The sequence below is a fragment of the Charadrius vociferus genome, unplaced genomic scaffold, assembly GCF_000708025.1.
Source record: "Charadrius vociferus isolate BGI_N301 unplaced genomic scaffold, ASM70802v2 scaffold54, whole genome shotgun sequence".
NCBI lineage: Eukaryota > Metazoa > Chordata > Aves > Charadriiformes > Charadriidae > Charadrius > Charadrius vociferus.
In genome coordinates this window covers 4,066,121-4,084,751 of record NW_009648350.1, presented here as the reverse complement: position 1 = coordinate 4,084,751, position 18,631 = coordinate 4,066,121, and the positions used below count along the sequence as shown (strand labels likewise).

General features: G+C 37.8%; 1 protein-coding gene across 1 annotated transcript; it reads left to right on the top strand.

Moving 5' to 3' along the window:
- The first annotated feature begins 29 nt into the window (after positions 1-29).
- On the top strand, positions 30-16,076 carry INPP5K (inositol polyphosphate-5-phosphatase K). Its single transcript, XM_009885169.1, has 12 exons — positions 30-76; positions 2,693-2,800; positions 3,494-3,602; positions 6,535-6,651; positions 6,988-7,160; positions 9,196-9,307; positions 9,850-9,959; positions 12,295-12,487; positions 12,736-12,873; positions 13,411-13,494; positions 14,776-14,880; positions 15,978-16,076. Exons 1-12 carry the CDS (start codon positions 30-32, stop codon positions 16,074-16,076), a joined length of 1,395 nt encoding a protein of 464 aa, XP_009883471.1.
- Positions 16,077-18,631: the final 2,555 nt, after the last annotated feature.

Below are 18,631 nucleotides of genomic sequence, written 5' to 3'. Positions count from 1 at the left end.
CCTGGAACCCCGGTGGCGGCGGGGGGGAGATGGAGCCTGCGGGCCCGGCGGAGCGCGGTGCTATGAGGGAGCTGAGGTGAGCGGTCGGGGGCGGTTCGGGGTGAGGCGCAGTTCTGAGGGGCGGCTTTTTCCAGTGCGGGAGAAAAGTAGCTAAGTCGTTGCGTAACGAGCTGAGAGTTAGCGAAACTTGTTTTTCTGCTTATTAACAGGGAGTTATACTAATTGGCGATGTTAGTAGTCATATGGAATAGAGAAGAAAAGCTGATTTTCTGATTTGAAAGCGTCGGTACTGGAGGCGTTTCAGGGAGGCTTATTGAGTATTGTTTGGGTCCTCAGGACTTTCCAGAGACCTACTTAGGTTTAATGAGGGCAAGATCTACTGCGCTTGCTATTAATGTAGTTAGTGCCTCCAGTTCCCTACTTGTGAGGAGCAAGGAGCTTGAATAAATCTTCGGCTTCCGATTTTACAGTGTTTTTACGTTGTGTCTTCACATTGTGTCTTCTGTGGTGATAAGTTGCAGTGGGCTAATATATAGATATATAGATAAGCCCCCGTGGGCTTGGTTCACTAAAGAAATCTACTTAAAGGGTAGTTGAGTAGATGTCTGTAACAGGAAAATTTAAAAAAAAACAAACAACAAACAGCAAACAAACCAAAGTAACAAACGCTAATGTTTGCTCGAAGTTCTTAAAAGTCATCTTAACGCAGTGTGACCCTAAAAAATTCTCTGCTATTGAATCATTTCAGGAATCGGTGACTCTAAATAAAGTCTTCGGTAGTTTGCTTGTATGCAGGAACGCGTTTGTGGAAAGCTTGAGGCTGTGCTCTAGTGGTACGGAAAGCTTCCAGAATAGTTAGAGCAATATCCTCCTCCCGTTGGTGAAGGTTGTCTTTGTGGCATCTGATGAAAATTGGTAGTCTCTAGTCTCCCCTCCTTACTGTGGGCAGTACTTGTATGGCCTTATGAAATCGTCGGGAATGTCTGTAGACCTTTGGGACTGCATAATGCTGTAGGTTACTTGCTTTGCAGATGCATATACATTCCTCGCTATGAAGTTTTTCCTGTGGACATAGTCATAACCTATAATGAAACTGAATTATTAAGGATGTTCTTCAAATTCTTACAAGTGTTTTTTCTTTTGGTGTAGTTTCTAGCACTGCAGTCTTTCCTGTGTTTTTATCAGTAGCGTGGATGCTGGGCATTTTGAGGAATTTAATTTCTGTCAGTAGTGACTGATGACTTCAATATTATTTCAGTAATGTTTAATCAGATAATTGTCTTATGAAATTAGTAACTGGAGGGAGTTCCCAAGTGATACATCTCTGATGGCACAATTAGATCTCCAGCATACATACCTTCCCCTCCCGCCCCCAAAATATGTTCTAGAATAGCTTTTGGCTGACTTCAGTGCAGTCTTACAAAGAGAAACTATTGGTGAGAGAAATTATGGGTCATTGAATTAGTCTGGTATGCAAGGTCACTTTCCAGCTCTTCCACATACACTGTGTGTTGCCTTGAGCAGGCAGTTGATTGGGGGATAAAAAGTGATCCTAATAATGGGTGTATTGGTGGGATTCACTATTTAACTGTCAGTGTTTATAGGATCCTTACAGGACCGTAAGGTGGATGAAAAATTAAGAGCTTTTTTTAAAAATCTGTCTGATCTGATGTGTAACAAGACTAACGGTAAAGTGAATCCCTTTTTAGAAACCCTGATATTGAAACTATCATCTTATAATAAACAACAGACAAGTCCTGTGGCATGTGAATGTTTCTGACAGTGCTCAAGAGAAGCAGTTGATTTGCTTGGTTTTGGTCAGAGCTGTGAACTTGTATGTTTGAGAGCTGGAGATTATATTTCTACTGGCCTACAGACAGAGGCACATGATTGATTCAAATCAGCAATAAATTCTTTTAAATCTTGAGCTTATAGAATTAACCACATTAAATCTATTATGAAGAAACAATTCACTGTGTGAGGTAGGATGTGATTGCAGCTTGTGTAACAGCCCTTTCACTGTGGTGGTAATGCTACAGGTTTTTTCAGTGTTGCGGCGTCTGCATTTGTCCTTTTGCGTTAGAAGCAATGCTGAATTTCACATGAGCGAAGACTTGATCTGGAAGACCCTTAGCTATATATTTTCTTTATACTTAGGATTTTAATGGGCTAGTCCTTCAGAGTTATTCTATTCTTTCGAACAATGGCATCCTTCAGTAGCGAAGATGCATTTCAAGACTCAGCAGCCCTCTCCCTAAATGATTTAGAAAACCTGCACAACGTGCGCAGCCGTTCTGCAAGTTTCAGCAGCACAGGGTCCAGTGGCCGCTTGCAGCTCCGGCAACGAGTAGCCCAGCTTATGGCTTGTGTAGAGGACATCAGCTCGGATGATGAAATTCATGAAGAAGTGTCTCGCACTCTAGATGAAGCTTTCCTTATCTGGGGGAAAAAGCTGAAGGATAAGTGGCAAGAATTCAGGTTTTGTTCCCTCTAGTTGCTTGTTTTTGTGTTGTTGGTTTGGGGTTATTTTAATGCTAGCTAATAAATAGATTTCTGATTTCTGAAAATTGACAGAAAATCTTTGTTTTCTGTAGATAGAAGTTCTGTTGGGAAATTAGATGCTCTTAGGGTTGGTTAACTGTTCCTGTTTAAATTTTATCATTGGTTTTGTGTGATTTTTGTTTGTTTGTAGACTACACTTAGTTACCTGGAATGTGGGCACAGCTTCTCCACCTCCTGATGTCACTAGTTTACTTCAGCTCAATTCACTGGGCCCAACTATGGATATGTATGTTGTAGGGTAAGTATATGTTAGAGAACTTGCTTTGCAAATTTATTGCAAAACTGCTAAGTCTCAACAGCTTACTGCCTGTTACAGGAGGACTGTGCTATGTGAATCACTGCCTAGGAGATGGTTTAACATTATTGCTAACAGAAGGTGGACTAGAGTTAGTGACTTGGAACAGAGATAATTTATAGCAAGAGAACCTTCTCTCCTTTCTGCTGTTGATTTGTGACAAAATACAGAATATCTTTTTTTCTGAACACATGGATTTTTGGCTGCAGTTTTCTTTGTTGGCACGTAGAGGCATATTCATTTTGATATTAAAGTTATCCAAAATTCAGCATGTTTTAAAGAAATTCATGCAGGCTTATTAGGCACAACCTGCCATCATGTTTTCCAAACTTTCGTGAAATTTTAAGGTTCTGGTAGTCAGGTTATTTGTCATAACGTATCTGGAGTCCAGCATTGCCTTAAACTGTGTCCTCAGGTATATGAGCTCCTTTAACTTTGCTTTTCGCAGTGTTAGATGTGTTAGACCTGTGGATGGGTTAAACTGCTTGTAAATGAGAAAATGGACAGCAAGAAATTTCTGACTTACGCTGAGAGGGGTCTCTTAGGATGTTGTGGTCTGTCTTCTGAAAAGACAAAAAATTGTATGAATTCTGTCAAAACCAAATCATACAGTGTGAGTAATCTTGATGTATTCAGCTTACAGGAGGTGAACTCAAGAATCACAAATTTTCTGTCAGACTTGGCATTTGATGATCCGTGGAGCATTTTTTTCATGACTGTGTTGTCTCCATTGGGATATATCAAGGTAATTGTTTACATCTCTTAAGTGTCACAGCAGTGAAGGAAAATGTCTTCCCCAGCTCCATTCAGATTTTTTTCCCCCTCGAACTCTCCATAAAAGATATGTTGATGGTGTTTTTTGCAGGTGTCACTCACTTCCATAGGTACACATACGTTAGAAGGGATTCTTCATCACACTTGTGTTTTCCTGGTTTGTTGATAAGGACAATTTTAATTTTTCTATATTAATAATAATGTCCTTAATTTTAGCAGTAAAAATTGGACATATGGTTTTTCATTTCTCATTTGGAAGAGTTGGGCAGTTTTGATACTTTGCAGCTTAGATGACAAACGGCAAGAAGTTGTTCAGATATATTGGCAATGGCCCGTGTAAGTGCTGCAGAACCATGTAATGAACAGAAAAATACTCCTGTTGTAATAAAAATACATTCTTAAGGAACAGAGTAATGAAGGTTATTTAAAATTAAATGTGATGTAAACTTATACTCAACAGCGTATTTCTTGTGGCCACAATATCTCTATCTCTCTCTTGTTTGTAGAAAATTTTTTTGGTCTGTGCAATATTGGGGAACTGTATTGTGATGCTTCTAATGTAGTCTACTTAAGTACCTGCTTTCACTATAAATATCCCAAGCAATGGCAGTGATTTTCGTTAAGATTGGTAAGGTTTCCTTTTTTTTTTTCCAACTTGTTTGCAGGTGAAAATAAATTGCATATATGTAAACCAGAATTTTACTGGCTGCATATATTTTTCTGAGGGCTTTGTTTTTGATTGAAGACGTAGAACATTGTATGTTTTTTTAAACTACAAGATTTTTGGTAGTCTCTGTGCATAAGATCAGCTAAAGTATTACCTGTTTTAATAATGCAAACGATAAACATGGGAGGATATCCTGAATTTCTCTAATAAAGAGATATTAAAAGCCTTTTGAATGTTTTATTGGTTTTCTGAATCAAACAGGGCGATTTTGCTGAGATTATTGTTTTATCTGCATGCTAAACAGACTCATAGTTATGCCATTCTTTTAAATGTAATTAAACAAAACAAAGGACTCATTGGGAATTATAAAAAGGAAAAAAAAAACATTATTCATTCTAGTTCAAGTCATTGCTGATAAACATTCAAAATCTGGCTGTGAGCTGACATTCAGGCTCTTTATACAGACAGTTAAAAAGAATTCCTAGTGGTATGCGTGGTTGATTTTGAATTCTAATTTATAAATGTGGCACTTTGGACACAGTGATGAATGGATGCTGCCACCTAATGGTTTTCAGCAGGACTTATTTAGCTCTAATAATGAGAGGGGACTGTCAGGCCAGGTCAAAATCAAAACAGGCAGTGAGGAGAGCTTATTTTAGGACTTATCTGGGAAGTTGGCTGAGGAGGAGAGGAACAGTTACCCCTTCTTTGCTGACCTGTGACAAGGTTGGGTGTAGAAGGGTAGTAGTTATCCTTGAGGCATTCTGTCCCTTCAATAACAGGGTCCATTTTCAGAGTGTTTGGTTGGAGTCAGTCAATTCTTCCACTGTAAACAGAGTCACGCCCCCTCTGTGAAGGTCTTTGCTTGATTTGGCACTACATATTTGTGTGATTTGGCACATAGTGCTCATTCCAGCAGAGGAGGGATCCGTTGTGTTTTCATGTTCAAGACCTACAGAGAGGAAGAGGTTTCATGTGGATCTTGGGAAATGTCTGGGGACTGGCCCACAGCAGAATGAAATGTAGCAAATAATAAAGGGACTGAAAGATCTCAGTATCTCATGAATAACATAATTATGGAAAGGAGAATACTGGTTACATCAAATGTCTCATCAGATACAAATATTTATGCATGAACTAGTAATTGAGATCCATCATTTCAGTACACTGCTTAATATTTTTTTGGGTTCAAGAACAATGAAATCTTTAACGTATATTCAGAAATCATTTAATTGTGTAGATGTGGAGGCAAAGAAAGGAGAAATTCTCTTTTAAATTTTGGGCTGAGTTTGTGTACTTCTCCCGCAGTTGTATAATCAGTGTTTTTCTTAATACCATGTTTTATTCTAGTGTAGTCTTTTTCTAACTTCATCCAGTATAAAATTGAAATACAATTAATATACTTCAGTGTCTGTATTTTAAATTGAATCATTATCTTTAAAACAAATACTTAAAATGTATTTTGTCTCTCATGCCAGAAACATTGTAAAGTTCATAAATTTTTAAGGAAGAACATCTTTGTTAGACACTTACCACACACACAAAAAAAAACCAAGCCAAACCACAAAAACCCCTCAGTATCCTAAAGCTTAAACAGTGTCTTATGTGCTCCCTAAGCATCTTTGCTTTGGAAGTGTTCGGTAAATCAGTTTTTACAGGCATTGCAGGCAAGAATTACTGCCGTTTGCAGTTTATTGATTTTGCAAATGCCTAGGAGTAACTGCTCTGCTTTTTAGGCATTTTAATGGCATTTAGAATGATCAGTTATATGCTGAAGGATGTTTCAGTTTGAAAAACTTGCTCCTGTTGGAGGACTTCCAGGTGTGCACTATTAAGATTATAGGTGAGAAATCAAGGATTTGGTTCTTCAGGAACAGGATGCTTAAAGGTAGAAACAAGAGGCTGGTGAGGCAGAAGAAAGGTCTTTAAAGATGTTTGGGCAAGTATACATGTTTTGAGGTCAACTCCATATTTGTAATGTGATGTTACAACTAATGTTAATGAGTTGAGAGATTCATCAGAATTGTTTATAAGCAGGTCTGCTGTAAGAACATATTCTTTACAGCACTGAAACTTGTTTACATTTACTGTGTCCCAGTATTGAAACCAGGCTCGGTGAGGGAATTGCATGACTTCTGCTACGGTGTTGTTCACTTAGAAGCTCTTATGAAGTAGACCCAAGAAATTCCTAATACCTCCCTGGAAATGACCGTGCCCTCTTTCACATCTCTTCCAGCTCTCCTCCGTCCGCATGCAGGGATTACTACTTCTGATCTTTGTGAAGCATGTCCACCTTCCCTTCATACGGGACGTTCATACCCACTACACACGCACAGGCCTGTATGGATACTGGGTAAGGAAGCATCCAAGACTTGATGGCCTTGATTACTTATGCTTATGGTGGTGTGTGCCTCTAAGTGGTTTCGTGGTGGGAGAGAGGATATATGGTTTACTTAAAAATGAATAAACTGACAAGCAGTGAGACTCGCTTTTTTGAACCTTGTATGCAGGTGCGCAGCACACGACATAATTTTACCAGTTTATTAGCTGATATACAACAACTTATGTGGGAGGAAATTGTTCATTTAAATCTAAATAGCAAGATGTAAAAAATTGTAGGTGGTTTTAATAGTTATGTTTGCAGGTGTTAACTATAGTTTCACAGAACGTTGTTCATCTTCTGTACCAGGGGAACAAAGGAGGAGTCACCGTCCGCATGTCACTCTATGGTCATACAATTTGTTTCATGAACTGCCACTTGCCAGCTCACATGGAGAATACAGAGCAGCGATTGGATGACTTTGAGAAAATTCTGGAAATGCAGTTTGAAGGAGAGAATGTTCCAAGTACCTTGGATCATGAGTGAGTCATTCAGACCCTGGTCTGTCTGGATTATTTTTATCTGTTATATGCTCATGCACCAAAGAGTTTTGGGTTTGGAGTTTTCATCCATCATTTTTATTTTAAATGTTTTTTCAGCCTTGACCCTGAATCCTGGGAGGAAAAGATAACCTGAAGGATGGAGGTCTATTTTGCAAGGCTGTTCCAGTTTCAAATTACGTTACATTTGTTAGTGTATGCACTGGATGTGTCATGTGCTGGAGGAATTTAAAAGCTAAAGCCTGTTTATATCAAAACATCCTTTAGATTGCTATTAAATGTTTATCTTCTTCCCTTTTTTGAGGAGATTTGTGTTATGTTTTCATAGAATCATAGAATAGTTTGAATTGGAAGGGACCTTAAAGATCATCTAGTTCCAACCCCCTGCCATGGGCAGGGACACCTCCCCCCAGCCCAGGTTGCTCCAAGCCCCGTCCAACTTGGCCTTGAACACCTCCAGGGATGGGGCAGCCACAGCTTCTCGGGGCAACCTGCGCCAGGGGCTCACCGCCCTCACAGTAAAGAATTTCTTCCTGATATCTAATCTAAATCTACCCTCTTTCGGTTTAAAACCGTTCGCCCTCATCCTATCGCTCCCCTCCCTGATCAAGAGGCCCTCCCCAGCTTTCCTGTAGCCCTTTTAGGGACTGGAAGGAGCTCTAAGGTCTCCCCAGAGCCTTCTCTTCTCCAGGCTGAACACCCCCAACTCTCTCAGCCTGTCCTCACAGCAGAGGTGCTCCAGCCCCCTGATCATATTCATGGCCTCCTCTGGACTCACTCCAACAGGTCTATGTCCTTCTAATGTTGGGGGTCCCAGGGGGTTTTCAGGCTGTTTTTATTCCTATTGAAATTTTAGTATCTGGCTGAAGGCTTCTCAGCCTTTAAAATCTTGATTGATAATTTCGGAAGCTATGTGAATTGCACTCCACTCAGGTGTCTCACCAAAAAAAACTCAAACCAAAACAAACCTGATTTGGGCCACTAGTTGACCTCCTGTTCCTTAATTCTGCAGGAATTATTTATATGTTCCATTGTTTTCATGTGCTGGAGCCTAAAGGTGGTAGTAGAACCATTTAAAACAGGGCTGAGAAAAACATTTAAGTTTGATGGTTTTTAAATTTTTTTTTATACATAAAACTGACAGGACAGATAAATCCAGAATAGATATGTGACATCACTTTAATTGTTAACGAGTTCATTAAAATTAGGTAAAAATTTATGGCACATGGTTTTGAAAATCATTACCTTTCCTACCTTAGTATAAGTGTTTGATACTTCAATTTAATGTGTTTCATTTTCTGTGCATGGGCGTGTACCAAATCACCTACTGTCATCTTCTAAGAGGAAATTACAATTGGTATTAAAATAAAAGTTTTGTTTCTGTAAGGTCAAGTTTGGAGTATCCACTCCTGAACAAAACGTTAAAAGTAAGGATTTTCAGAGAGAAGCTAATTTACTTGAAAAAAACCAGCTTTCCTGTTGTTTAAAACATTGCTGACAATAAACTTCGGTGCTTTGTAATAATAACTTTCTTTCCTAGTGACTATAGGACACCCAGTATGTATCCCTGCTTTCCCAAGGCACTAAAGCAGAGCTCTGAGTTAGTGGATTAACATAACCAGTTGGTGTATAGGTCATGCATTTTGTGAATTATTTTACCTACTGTTAAAATTTCATTCTAAATCTGTCTCTAATAGAGATGTAAGTCATTAGGAGACTCGGGAGAAGTTAATACCCAGGCAGTAATGAGCAAGCAGCAAGAATGCAAGGGAGTCAATTTACTATTTCAATTCCTTTAATTTTTTTTTGTTTAGTGGCAGGTTATCCCTGTGTAAGCTTATCTTTAACTACTTAATGTTTGTATTTAAGATGTTTAGATTAAGTAATATAAGTGATTAGAGCCCCTAATTAGCGTAATGGCTTATATTCTATTGAATTCTTCCTTGTGTTAATGGATTCCTATAAATCTTCCTCGGTTTTTTTGTTTGTTTGTTTTGTTTTGTTTTGTTTTTTTAAGTGTTCTCTTCTGGTTTGGAGATCTAAACTTCCGGATAGCAGACTATGGCATACATTTTGTCCGAGAATCAATAAATAACAAACGTTACAATCTGCTGTGGGAAAAGGACCAGGTATGTTGTCTTAGTCTGGGGGGTTTGCTTGTTTTATTTTGTTTTTAATGCATACAAGCACAAATTACCTCTTGAGTTTCTAATTTCTATTAAAGAACACAGATTCAGAGTAGTCGTGAGGTGGAACAGATCTAGCTATTTCCTCCCTCACTTCTCAGTCATAGGCCCAAATTAATTGCAAACTTTTCCTGCTTTTGTTTAGTTTTCTTACTCATTTACAATGCTTGTGTTTGACTGAAGCTTTCTTTGAACTTCATGTCTTGTGAATTGTTCACCTTAATTTCTTCTCCCCAGAATTATTTTTAAGGGAAGCTTACTCTGGAATTCGTTTCGAGTAGAACTCCTACAAAACTTTTAAACAGATAATTTCAAGAGTTCTGGCAGTAACAGAGAGGCACTTGTGGACTTACCTTTCCAAATACGTTGTACTGACTGAGACGTTGACTTCTTCTTGGAAGATGCTTTCTCAGCTTCTTTCCCAATTGCCCTTTAAGCTCTGATTTTTAAACACAATTTTCAAAAGTTACCTTTTATTTCTGCAGTTAAATATGGCAAAAAAGAAGGAAGCATTTCTTCAGGAATTCATAGAGGGTCCTCTGCAGTTTAAACCCACCTACAAGTTTGACCTTTATTCGGACGTATATGATACAAGGTAAAAGCTTAATAAGATGAGTTTAGGCATGGAATATTAGAATGAATGTGGTACTTGACTAAATGTCACTTTGGTAAGCAAACCTGAATTTCCTGAATGTACTGGTTAACTGGGGCTATTGAGCTGTTTATTCTGTTAAGCTCATTCAGTGGTCAAATCTGAATAAATGAATATTTCTGGCTGAAGAACCCTGAGCCTGCTGATTGCATGAGGGAAGTAGGGAAACAACCCAGCTTTCTTTTTGGAAAGACTACATTAACAGAACAAACCAGCACCTGTCTAAGCCACTTCTTTCTTTGTTCTTTAATACTGAAAATGCCCATTGGTTGCCAGAAATGAGCAAAAGGAAAAGAGTAGTTGTCTGCAATTTTTGTTTTTCTTCTCTGTTTAAGTATTTCCTGTGATACTGCTAGTATTTGAAAATAAATGTAAATGTGTCATTATAAATTATTTTAAGTTAAAAATGCAGTAGCTTAAGTTTCCAAAGTTTTTCTCTGACGCTAAAGTTTGTTGTTAAGTATTAGTCTTATGTTTCAACAGAAGGATTAAGTTCCTATCCAAACAGGGGTTTTGTACTTATCTTTTTCTTTACTTCCAGAGAGCAGAAGTCCCTGTTTTGGTTTAAGTAAGAAGAGAAGTTTCTGGATTTCATAGATTTGTAAATATTTCAGAATCAAAACAATGCTCTTTCCCGAGCTTTTGATTTGATTTTTAAGAAATATTTGAAAATCAGATGACAGCTGATTTTCTTCAGGGATTTTCTGAACCTGTCTGAAGGCTGTAGTGTTATCTACTCTGCTGTTGCACTTAATATTGGAAGTTTATTCATTTGGATCCAAAGACATTTTGCTCCCTAATTGATTGTGAAGAGATACAAGGGGACCGGCAGTAAATCCAGTTAACAAAAAATACTTACAATAATCCAAACCTGGACATTCTAAGAATGATTCATAGCCTGTATTGACTCATTTAAAAAACAAAAACTATGCTTACGCATACTGTGTGCATTCTGCTGTTGTTAAAGCTAGCAGAGATATTTTGGTCAGATGGGGGGTGATCAGTGAACCACAAGGCAAGCACCCTTGAAAAGTGTGCTTTATATGAAGCACACAGTATTTTGTTATGTTTGATACTTTTTCAATGTGGATTTTGAGGTTTTCTTTCCCATCTAATATGCTGTTTTCTGTAAAATAGCGAGAGTATTAACTTAAGTTGTTCTTTTGGTATTTTATTGCACAGCAGAGCAGACATATGGCAGCTCATAAAGATTTCTGTCGGTTTATATAATTACTGGAGTAAGTGGGATATGGCCCCTTAGTCATTTAAAATCTTCCCACCTTATTAAAGGTGAGTCAGACTTGCATATGGGAAGGGGTAAAACAAGAGTATGTTGAATATTGAACTAAATGGCATTTCCAGTTTATGATGATTTGATATTCAAAGTTATTAAACTGACAGTTTTCCTTATGCATCCTGCTCATTAACTTTTATAATTCAATCCAGTCCATTCTAATTCCTCTTCCATAGGGTATGATCTTTTCTCCATTTCAATTTGAAGTGATACATCCATACAGAGAGTTGCTGTTAAGTCTTCCTCCCACTACAGAGAGAACCACGAAAGGCTCATGTCTTCTGTTGTTATTGATATGGTATAAAAGGAAACTCTGAATTTGATTACAGTTTGATGTATAGCACAGTTGCAGGTTGCAGGCACAATTGATTATGGAATTTTTAAAGCCTTTTGTTATGAGACAGTAATAGCTCGCAAACTTGAAATGCAGGCTAGTACAAGTTAGAGAAACTTTAAAGCATTACCATGTCACCTGTGATTAGTATAAGCTACCTAAGTTTGTCCGTTTTTTGTTGTTAAAAGAAACTTCTTCTCAAATGTTTTGAGTAACTTCAAACATCATTCAGACTCTTCCTACATCTTCCTTAAGTTTATGCCCCTTTTCTCAGAATAACTATACATTTGAAGCTTGGGGCAATTGCTGTATTATCTTAGTGTTCTTGCATGCTTTTATGGAGTGTTTTAGGAGAAAGTATCATTTCCTTTATGAAGCCGACTAACCCATTGAAATGCCCTTCTTCCCTTCATTTTACTCCTCTTTCAGAAACCTATGAAACTTATCTGTGGTAAATGGAGCTGAGTTCAAATTAAGGAAACCTTGGTTGTCCAGCATATTGAACAGAGCTGTAAAATGAAGCTTGGATGTGATTACCTTCTTTTATTAATATGTAACTGACAGTCTTTCAACTTTGAGTATATTCTGCACAGTATTCTTAGCTTTTGGCAACTGTTCTTCTCATTTCACTTAATCTTACACTTTTGCAGTGAGAAGAAAAGAAAGCCAGCGTGGACCGATAGAATTCTTTGGAGAGTGAAAAATCTCTGCCAGCATGCATCAAAAGAAGGCGAATTCCCTGAAGAAGAACAGACAATTTCTGTTACTTTGAATAACTATATCAGTCACATGAGCTACGGCATCAGCGATCACAAACCTGTTACAGGAACTTTTGGACTTGAGGTGCTGTCCCAGTTACGTTGTTAAGAAAAAGTTTGTTTTACTAAGCCTTGCCTTACAGAAGCTGGTTTTCTAAACTTTGTAAGTCATAATCTGTGTTTCACTCGGATGATAATGAAGGCAGCAAATTGCTTTCAGGTTATTTCCTTTCAGTTAAGAGACCCACAGCAGGTGTGGAAGAGAATAACTTGAAAAGAATAACTGGAAGAATGACAGACTTGACTGACTTTAAATTCTTTTCTTTTGTCTAGTTGAAGCCTCTTCTATCAGATCCTTTGGTCACACTGAATCCTGAGGGTGAGTGGAGTGGAGAACATGATGTTCTGATCAGCTATTCTGCAGTGCCTGAATTTCCAAGCAGTGCTTGGGACTGGATTGGACTCTTCAAGGTAATGTTACCGCATCATGGCTCTTCCATGAAGATGGTGAATATCACTGGGGGAGGTAGTTGATAGTCGTCTGTTACAGGACATTGTGATCCTTGCCAGTGCAAAATTCTCTGAAACAGTCGTGTGTCCTTGATTGCTGTTAGTTTCTGTATGCCGACAGTTTAGTTGCATAGCATGTGAGCTTTTTCGCACCCTTTAAATTATCTGCTAAGCTAACGTGGTGATTTATTTAAGTAAAATGGTGTAGAAGCTGTGAAAAGGAATTGTCCTTCTCTAATGCCTGCAGTTCAAAAGATTTATACAGCAAAGAAAGAACAAAAATGGAAGAAAGTCAGTGGAAGGGGGAGAGAACATAGCACTTGCACCCTCTCAGAAACAAAAGATTTGTGCATGCCCCCAAAATGTTTTGATCCTAAAAATGAAGTGTTTTAATTACTTCAGTGAAGTAGTAAACAGCTCTCTCATCACTTTGAGTTTTCCCTGTAGTAGGTTTTTTGTTTCCTTCAGAAGGCTGATGGTTTGCGTCTTTCTTTGCAGGTGGCTTTCAGGCATATGAATGACTATGTCACTTATGCTTGGGTAGAAGATGATGAATTTTCTTCTAACAAAGACAGTAAACAAGTAAGCCAAGTGTATTTCTTTCTAATGTAGTTTCCCATAGAGTAGCATTCAAGGTCTATTTGTTCCGTATCCCTTTCCTCTTACTGGTTCTGTATCCTCTTTCCCAGTCAAAGCTAATTGGGAGTGATGTTATTGATTAAAATCCCTCTTCCCACTTCTTACTAATTTTCAGGTAGTCTAGTATCCCTTCTCAGGTGTGATCACATTGCTTAAGGGAATTGATTAAAAAGCAATTTATTCCTGTAGTGACTTTTCATTGTATTAAAAACTACTGTCATTTTATATTTTGGTCCATTTCTGCCACTGAAATAAGTAACTGGCCATTTTTCCATCTGATTGTTAAAGCTGCTCAATGTATCCTAAATATTTATTGTGTGATTTCCATTACAGTTGTAAGTACCTAATGTTACTAACACAGTTAGTTCCAGGTATCTAATACAGCTACAGATTAAGGTTTCTTAGACTTTTCTTCGTTTTGGCTATTGGGTGTTTTGGTCCCTCTTTGTAAACTGCTGTCTGTTACATAGCTTTCTAGTAGTGATTACATAAGGTGATTTAAAACAAACAAACAAACAAAACTTACTTGAATACAAATGGTCTGTTTCCAGAGGTATTTATCTGAACAAACAGAAATTCAGATTTAATTTTGGAGGCATACTTAGCACAAGGAAGGATGAGATTTCCCAGACAGCAATGGAATGCGGTTATTTCTTATTAGAGATTTTGTAAGTTAGCATCAAGTTTACAACAAGAGACCAAATTGTATTGTCTCAATATTCTAAATCTCAAAATTTCTCTGATACCATGGTTTCCTATCACTGAGCGTAGAAATCTAAGCACTATGAACGTTGTTTTAGAAGGATACTGTGGGCTGCAGTTTAGGATCCGTGGGTCATTAGGATATTAGAAAACCGAGGTGGTGGGTTTGCTTTGCTGTTTCACGTAGCAGCTTATTGCCACCAGGAGGCAGTTCATCTCCCTCCTTGCTGCTGGCGTGGCCTTGCCCCTTCCCTTCCAACAGCTCTGGGTTTCTTCTCACTTCTCGCTCAACCAAGTCAGCTTGCTGACATGCTGAGGGATATTTGCTTTTCCTCCCTGACTTAATTTTCAGATGGTTTTGTGAGTTATGTCTGTCCTCATCCTTTTTAGCTTATGTTTAAAAACTTGCCTTTAAATAGTAAATACTGATTTGTATGGTGTCCTGAATGGCAGAGACTGCTTTTTTGTAAGCTTCTTTCTCTGTGGAAATTGCCCATTGCCTATTCTTATTCTTGTTGACAGGTTTACATGAGTGCTGCAGAAATACCTGATATGGGAGGAGAATTTTTGCTTTGTTATTATAGCAATAATTTGCAGTCGATAGTTGGTATCAGCCAGCCTTTTCAGGTAATATATTTGGAAGCTTTGATTAAAGTTGATGTGATTTTTATTTCTTTTGCTTTAATGTGCGTTTGAACATAGGTGTGTGCAGCTGTGTTAATCCTGGGGGAGGTGGCAGCAGAAGTAATTGCAAAAAGGATATGTGCTGGCTAGCATCCCGTAAAAGAATTTGCTGATATGCTAAAAGACTCTGAATAGCTCTTATGGCAACACATTGCTGTAACGAAATAAGACAGGTTTCTTTTCTCAGCTTTCATTTTTGGAAGTTCAGGCTCTGTCAGTTAGGTCCCTAGTTTCTGTGAAGATGAGAAGTCAAATCGACTTAATAAATGCTGCTGAGTTTCTGACAGATTGTAAGTGAACAATTTGGTTCACTTTGTGTTCCATTCTGTGGTAGATTTGCACAGAAATGCTTCCTGTTACTTAATCACTTAAATTTGGGAAAGACAGTAGCTGGAACTCAAGTTATTTTTCTAACAGGCTTCATTTAGTTTTTGAAAGGATGACTTATCCTGCTCAGGCTAGATGAAGTGACTGAGCATTGCTTTTTCTACACAAGCATTTTTTGCCAAAATCGTTTTGTTTGTTATAATTTTCCATGCTGTCATGGCTGTGCTAATGTGTTGTAGAATGGTTAAAATGGAAGTTCTGCGTTGTTGTTGGAGGAAGGGTTTTAGAAGGCTGTGAAACTCCATTACCTTAGGGGATACAGTAGTGAAAGTTACTGGACTGGCTGGTGTATCTCAGTGATACTGTTCATATTTTTCTCTCTATATTGGTGAGAAACATTGCAGAGTCCGGTATTGCAGTTGTCTCTGAGCAAGATCTACTACAAACTCTGCAGGATGATTGTCAGTTGTATGTGGATACAACACACCATATGCCTTTCTTTTTGTGTGTTGCTTAATGTTTTGGTATCAGTTTAGTGGGTTTTTACTAGATTCTTTTTTTTAATGTCATAATTGATGCATAGATGCATCACTTTTAATTTTCTCAGTTTATAGCAAGTATGTGAGACATCTTTATATAATGGTGTATTGGTAGTATAGAGCAACGCAGTGTTTCTGAATGTGTTAATTTGTTAATTACTGTCTTTCTTCTAGATTCAGCCTAACAGAACATTAATTGAAAAGGATCTGACACAGGAAGAGAACAGTTGGATGCAGAAACCTGACAATCTGGAATCGCATGATGAGTTCTGAAGGCAGAAAGGGCATTTAGTGATCCTGATTGAGGAGTCAGATGATTCTTTATGTTTTAGAGATTATAAGCTTTTACTCTTAGAAGATGGAGAAAGACAGTGCAAGTAAGACAGGTAGGATTGTTCAGAAACTTTGTAAGCTCATAGAAGATAATTTATTGTGGAAACAGATATTTTTATTGTTACAGGGAGAGTAACGCTCTTGCACTGGATGAGAACTGTAAAAATAGCACCTAATGAATGCTGTATGTTTTAAGGTGATAGATGTTTCTAATACAATGATTTAACCTAAGTAAGTTGCGATCTGTAATAGATTTTTTTAGGCTTGCACCTTTTTTGTAGAGTATATTTTATTTATGATATGGTATTTGCTATGCTGTAACCACTTAATCATTGATTTCCAAATTTTTAGTTTAAATGAAGTTATTTAAAAATATTATTTATTAGGTACAGCTAGTTAGCTTGTTTTAAAATTTTGTTTGACTTTCAAATGTAAGCTGATTACCTTTTGGGAAACACATGTGGCAACAAGTCACATGGAAACAAAATCTTTGGAGTGTGTAAATTCTCCTTTGGTAGTAGATCTCTTGTCTTCATGCCTTACTGATAACTGTTTGTAGGATTTTCCATTTCTCATTTTTCCAGATTGAGATACATTTATCAAAACACACTTTTCCTGATTTTTTTTAAATTCTTTTATAAAACAATTTAGCAATTTGCCTATTGCATTTCTCCCTCTGATTTAAAGAAGTAAAACCACTTTTATACTAGTCCCTGGCTCAGAGTTAACCAGGATCCCACAATTGCTGAGAGAAATTGTTTAAGTTGAGAAATGCTTTAGCATAGGTGAGCAGACCATAGTTCAGAGATCACTTGTTGGCAATGAGCTCATGATCATGGTACTAACACCGATTGTTTTCTCTTGTCATATTGAATTTAGAAAGCTAAAGCCATATTTAAGTACTGCCCTGGTATCATCCTGCCACATAATTGCTACACGTATGACAGAGATGATGGGAATTACAAATGGGGAATTTCAGTGGAACAAGTTCTTTTCTTACGGCATAATCTGTGCTACCAGAATTGTAAATCTCTTCAATTTAGAGCAATTGGTCTGCAAAATTTCTGTTTTTCTAGAGGTGCTTAGATCTTAATGTATCCTGTGCACTTGAGGGTGGAGGTGGAATAAGAAATATATGTACCTTTGAAAATCTGAAAGGTAGTTTGCTTCAGAAATGGTTTTGTTTCTTGATGAGGAAATGGAAATGTTTGGACAGGATTGGATGAGGCACCAGCATTACACAGAATTGCAGACTGCAGTGCTGGAAAAGAGCACTTGTGAGTCTCCCACGTTCTAGATACACAGCTTTGAGCTACCTACTGTGTACGGTAAGTAAAGTTAGTTACTAATCACTGTCATGTTGGTTATGGATGGAAAAGAGAAAATTTAGTTCAAGTGGAATAGCAAAGCAAAGGATGCTGGTGTGTTTATGCTGGAATATTGCTTCAGAACTGAATGCATTCCTTTTTTTTTTTTTCCTCAAAGCCTTAGTATTTTTCAAGATTCTTTTGAGGTAGAAGGTGAACACCTTGATATTGACATTTGTTGTGCAATTACTTGCTTATATCACTCACTGTATAAAATCTTCTGCGTTCTGGGTGTCTTTGTATACTGTGGAAACTATAACATAGGTTCACTGGTTAGATAGTTGGTTTAAGAACACTTAACCTCTGTAAATTTTAGGTACTCGTATCTCAGCTTAATACTTGGTGTTGGAACGGTTTCCAGTTTTAAGTAGTGAGGGCAGGTTCAGAGGATACTGTGTTCATTGCATGGATTAAAACTGCCTTGAGGTTTAAAGTTTGTACATTCCTATTATACTTTGGAACAATACTAGAAACAGTTTTCAAATTTGTACCGGTCTTACAAGAATTTGTTTTGCACTGAATCTTTCCGATATGTGACTTTTCATGGCAATTAGGGCATCAGACAAATCCCTACCGAACTGCAAAGAACTTTTGCAGTTCCTGAGTTATACTCTGTTTCTTCTTTTACTTGTGTAACTGTATTACCGTACTCCATGCAAGGAGATTCTTTGGAGAACTCAAAGAACTGTGGTCTTTGAATTCCACACCACAGCTGGCGATTTATTGTGGACCAAGATCCAGTTTCTTCCAATCAGGGTGCATCTGCTGTTCATGAGCAGCTCAGAGGGGGAGCCATACAACCGCTTTACATGGGCAAGAAACTCAAGATCCTTAATGTTGTATGAGAGCTGATAACCCTCTCAATCACTGGACATAGAAGCTGCATTTTGTAAACTAATCCTTTGAACCACAGGACTTCACTGAAAATGCCCACGGCAGCTGGGATTGAATCTGCTTTTGTGTTAGTAGGATGCTGCACAGAACTGTATACTTCTTTCTTAAGTATTATGCACACAGTAGCACTTTTGTTTACTACTGTTACCTATGGTAGCTTTTCAAACTATTCCATGACCTGTAATGATGCAATTTCTGATGAAATTTATCTTTCTTAAAACACCTTTAATTGGA

Bases quoted from the DNA above. Each gene is read 5' to 3' on its own strand.
- INPP5K (XM_009885169.1), top strand. From the start codon at position 30: ATGGAGCCTGCGGGCCCGGCGGAGCGCGGTGCTATGAGGGAGCTGAG. The intron at 77-2,692 runs GTGAGCGGTCGG...GTTTGTTTGTAG, and splicing joins GGTGCTATGAGGGAGCTGAG to ACTACACTTAGTTACCTGGA. The intron at 3,603-6,534 runs GTAATTGTTTAC...CATCTCTTCCAG, and splicing joins CTCCATTGGGATATATCAAG to CTCTCCTCCGTCCGCATGCA.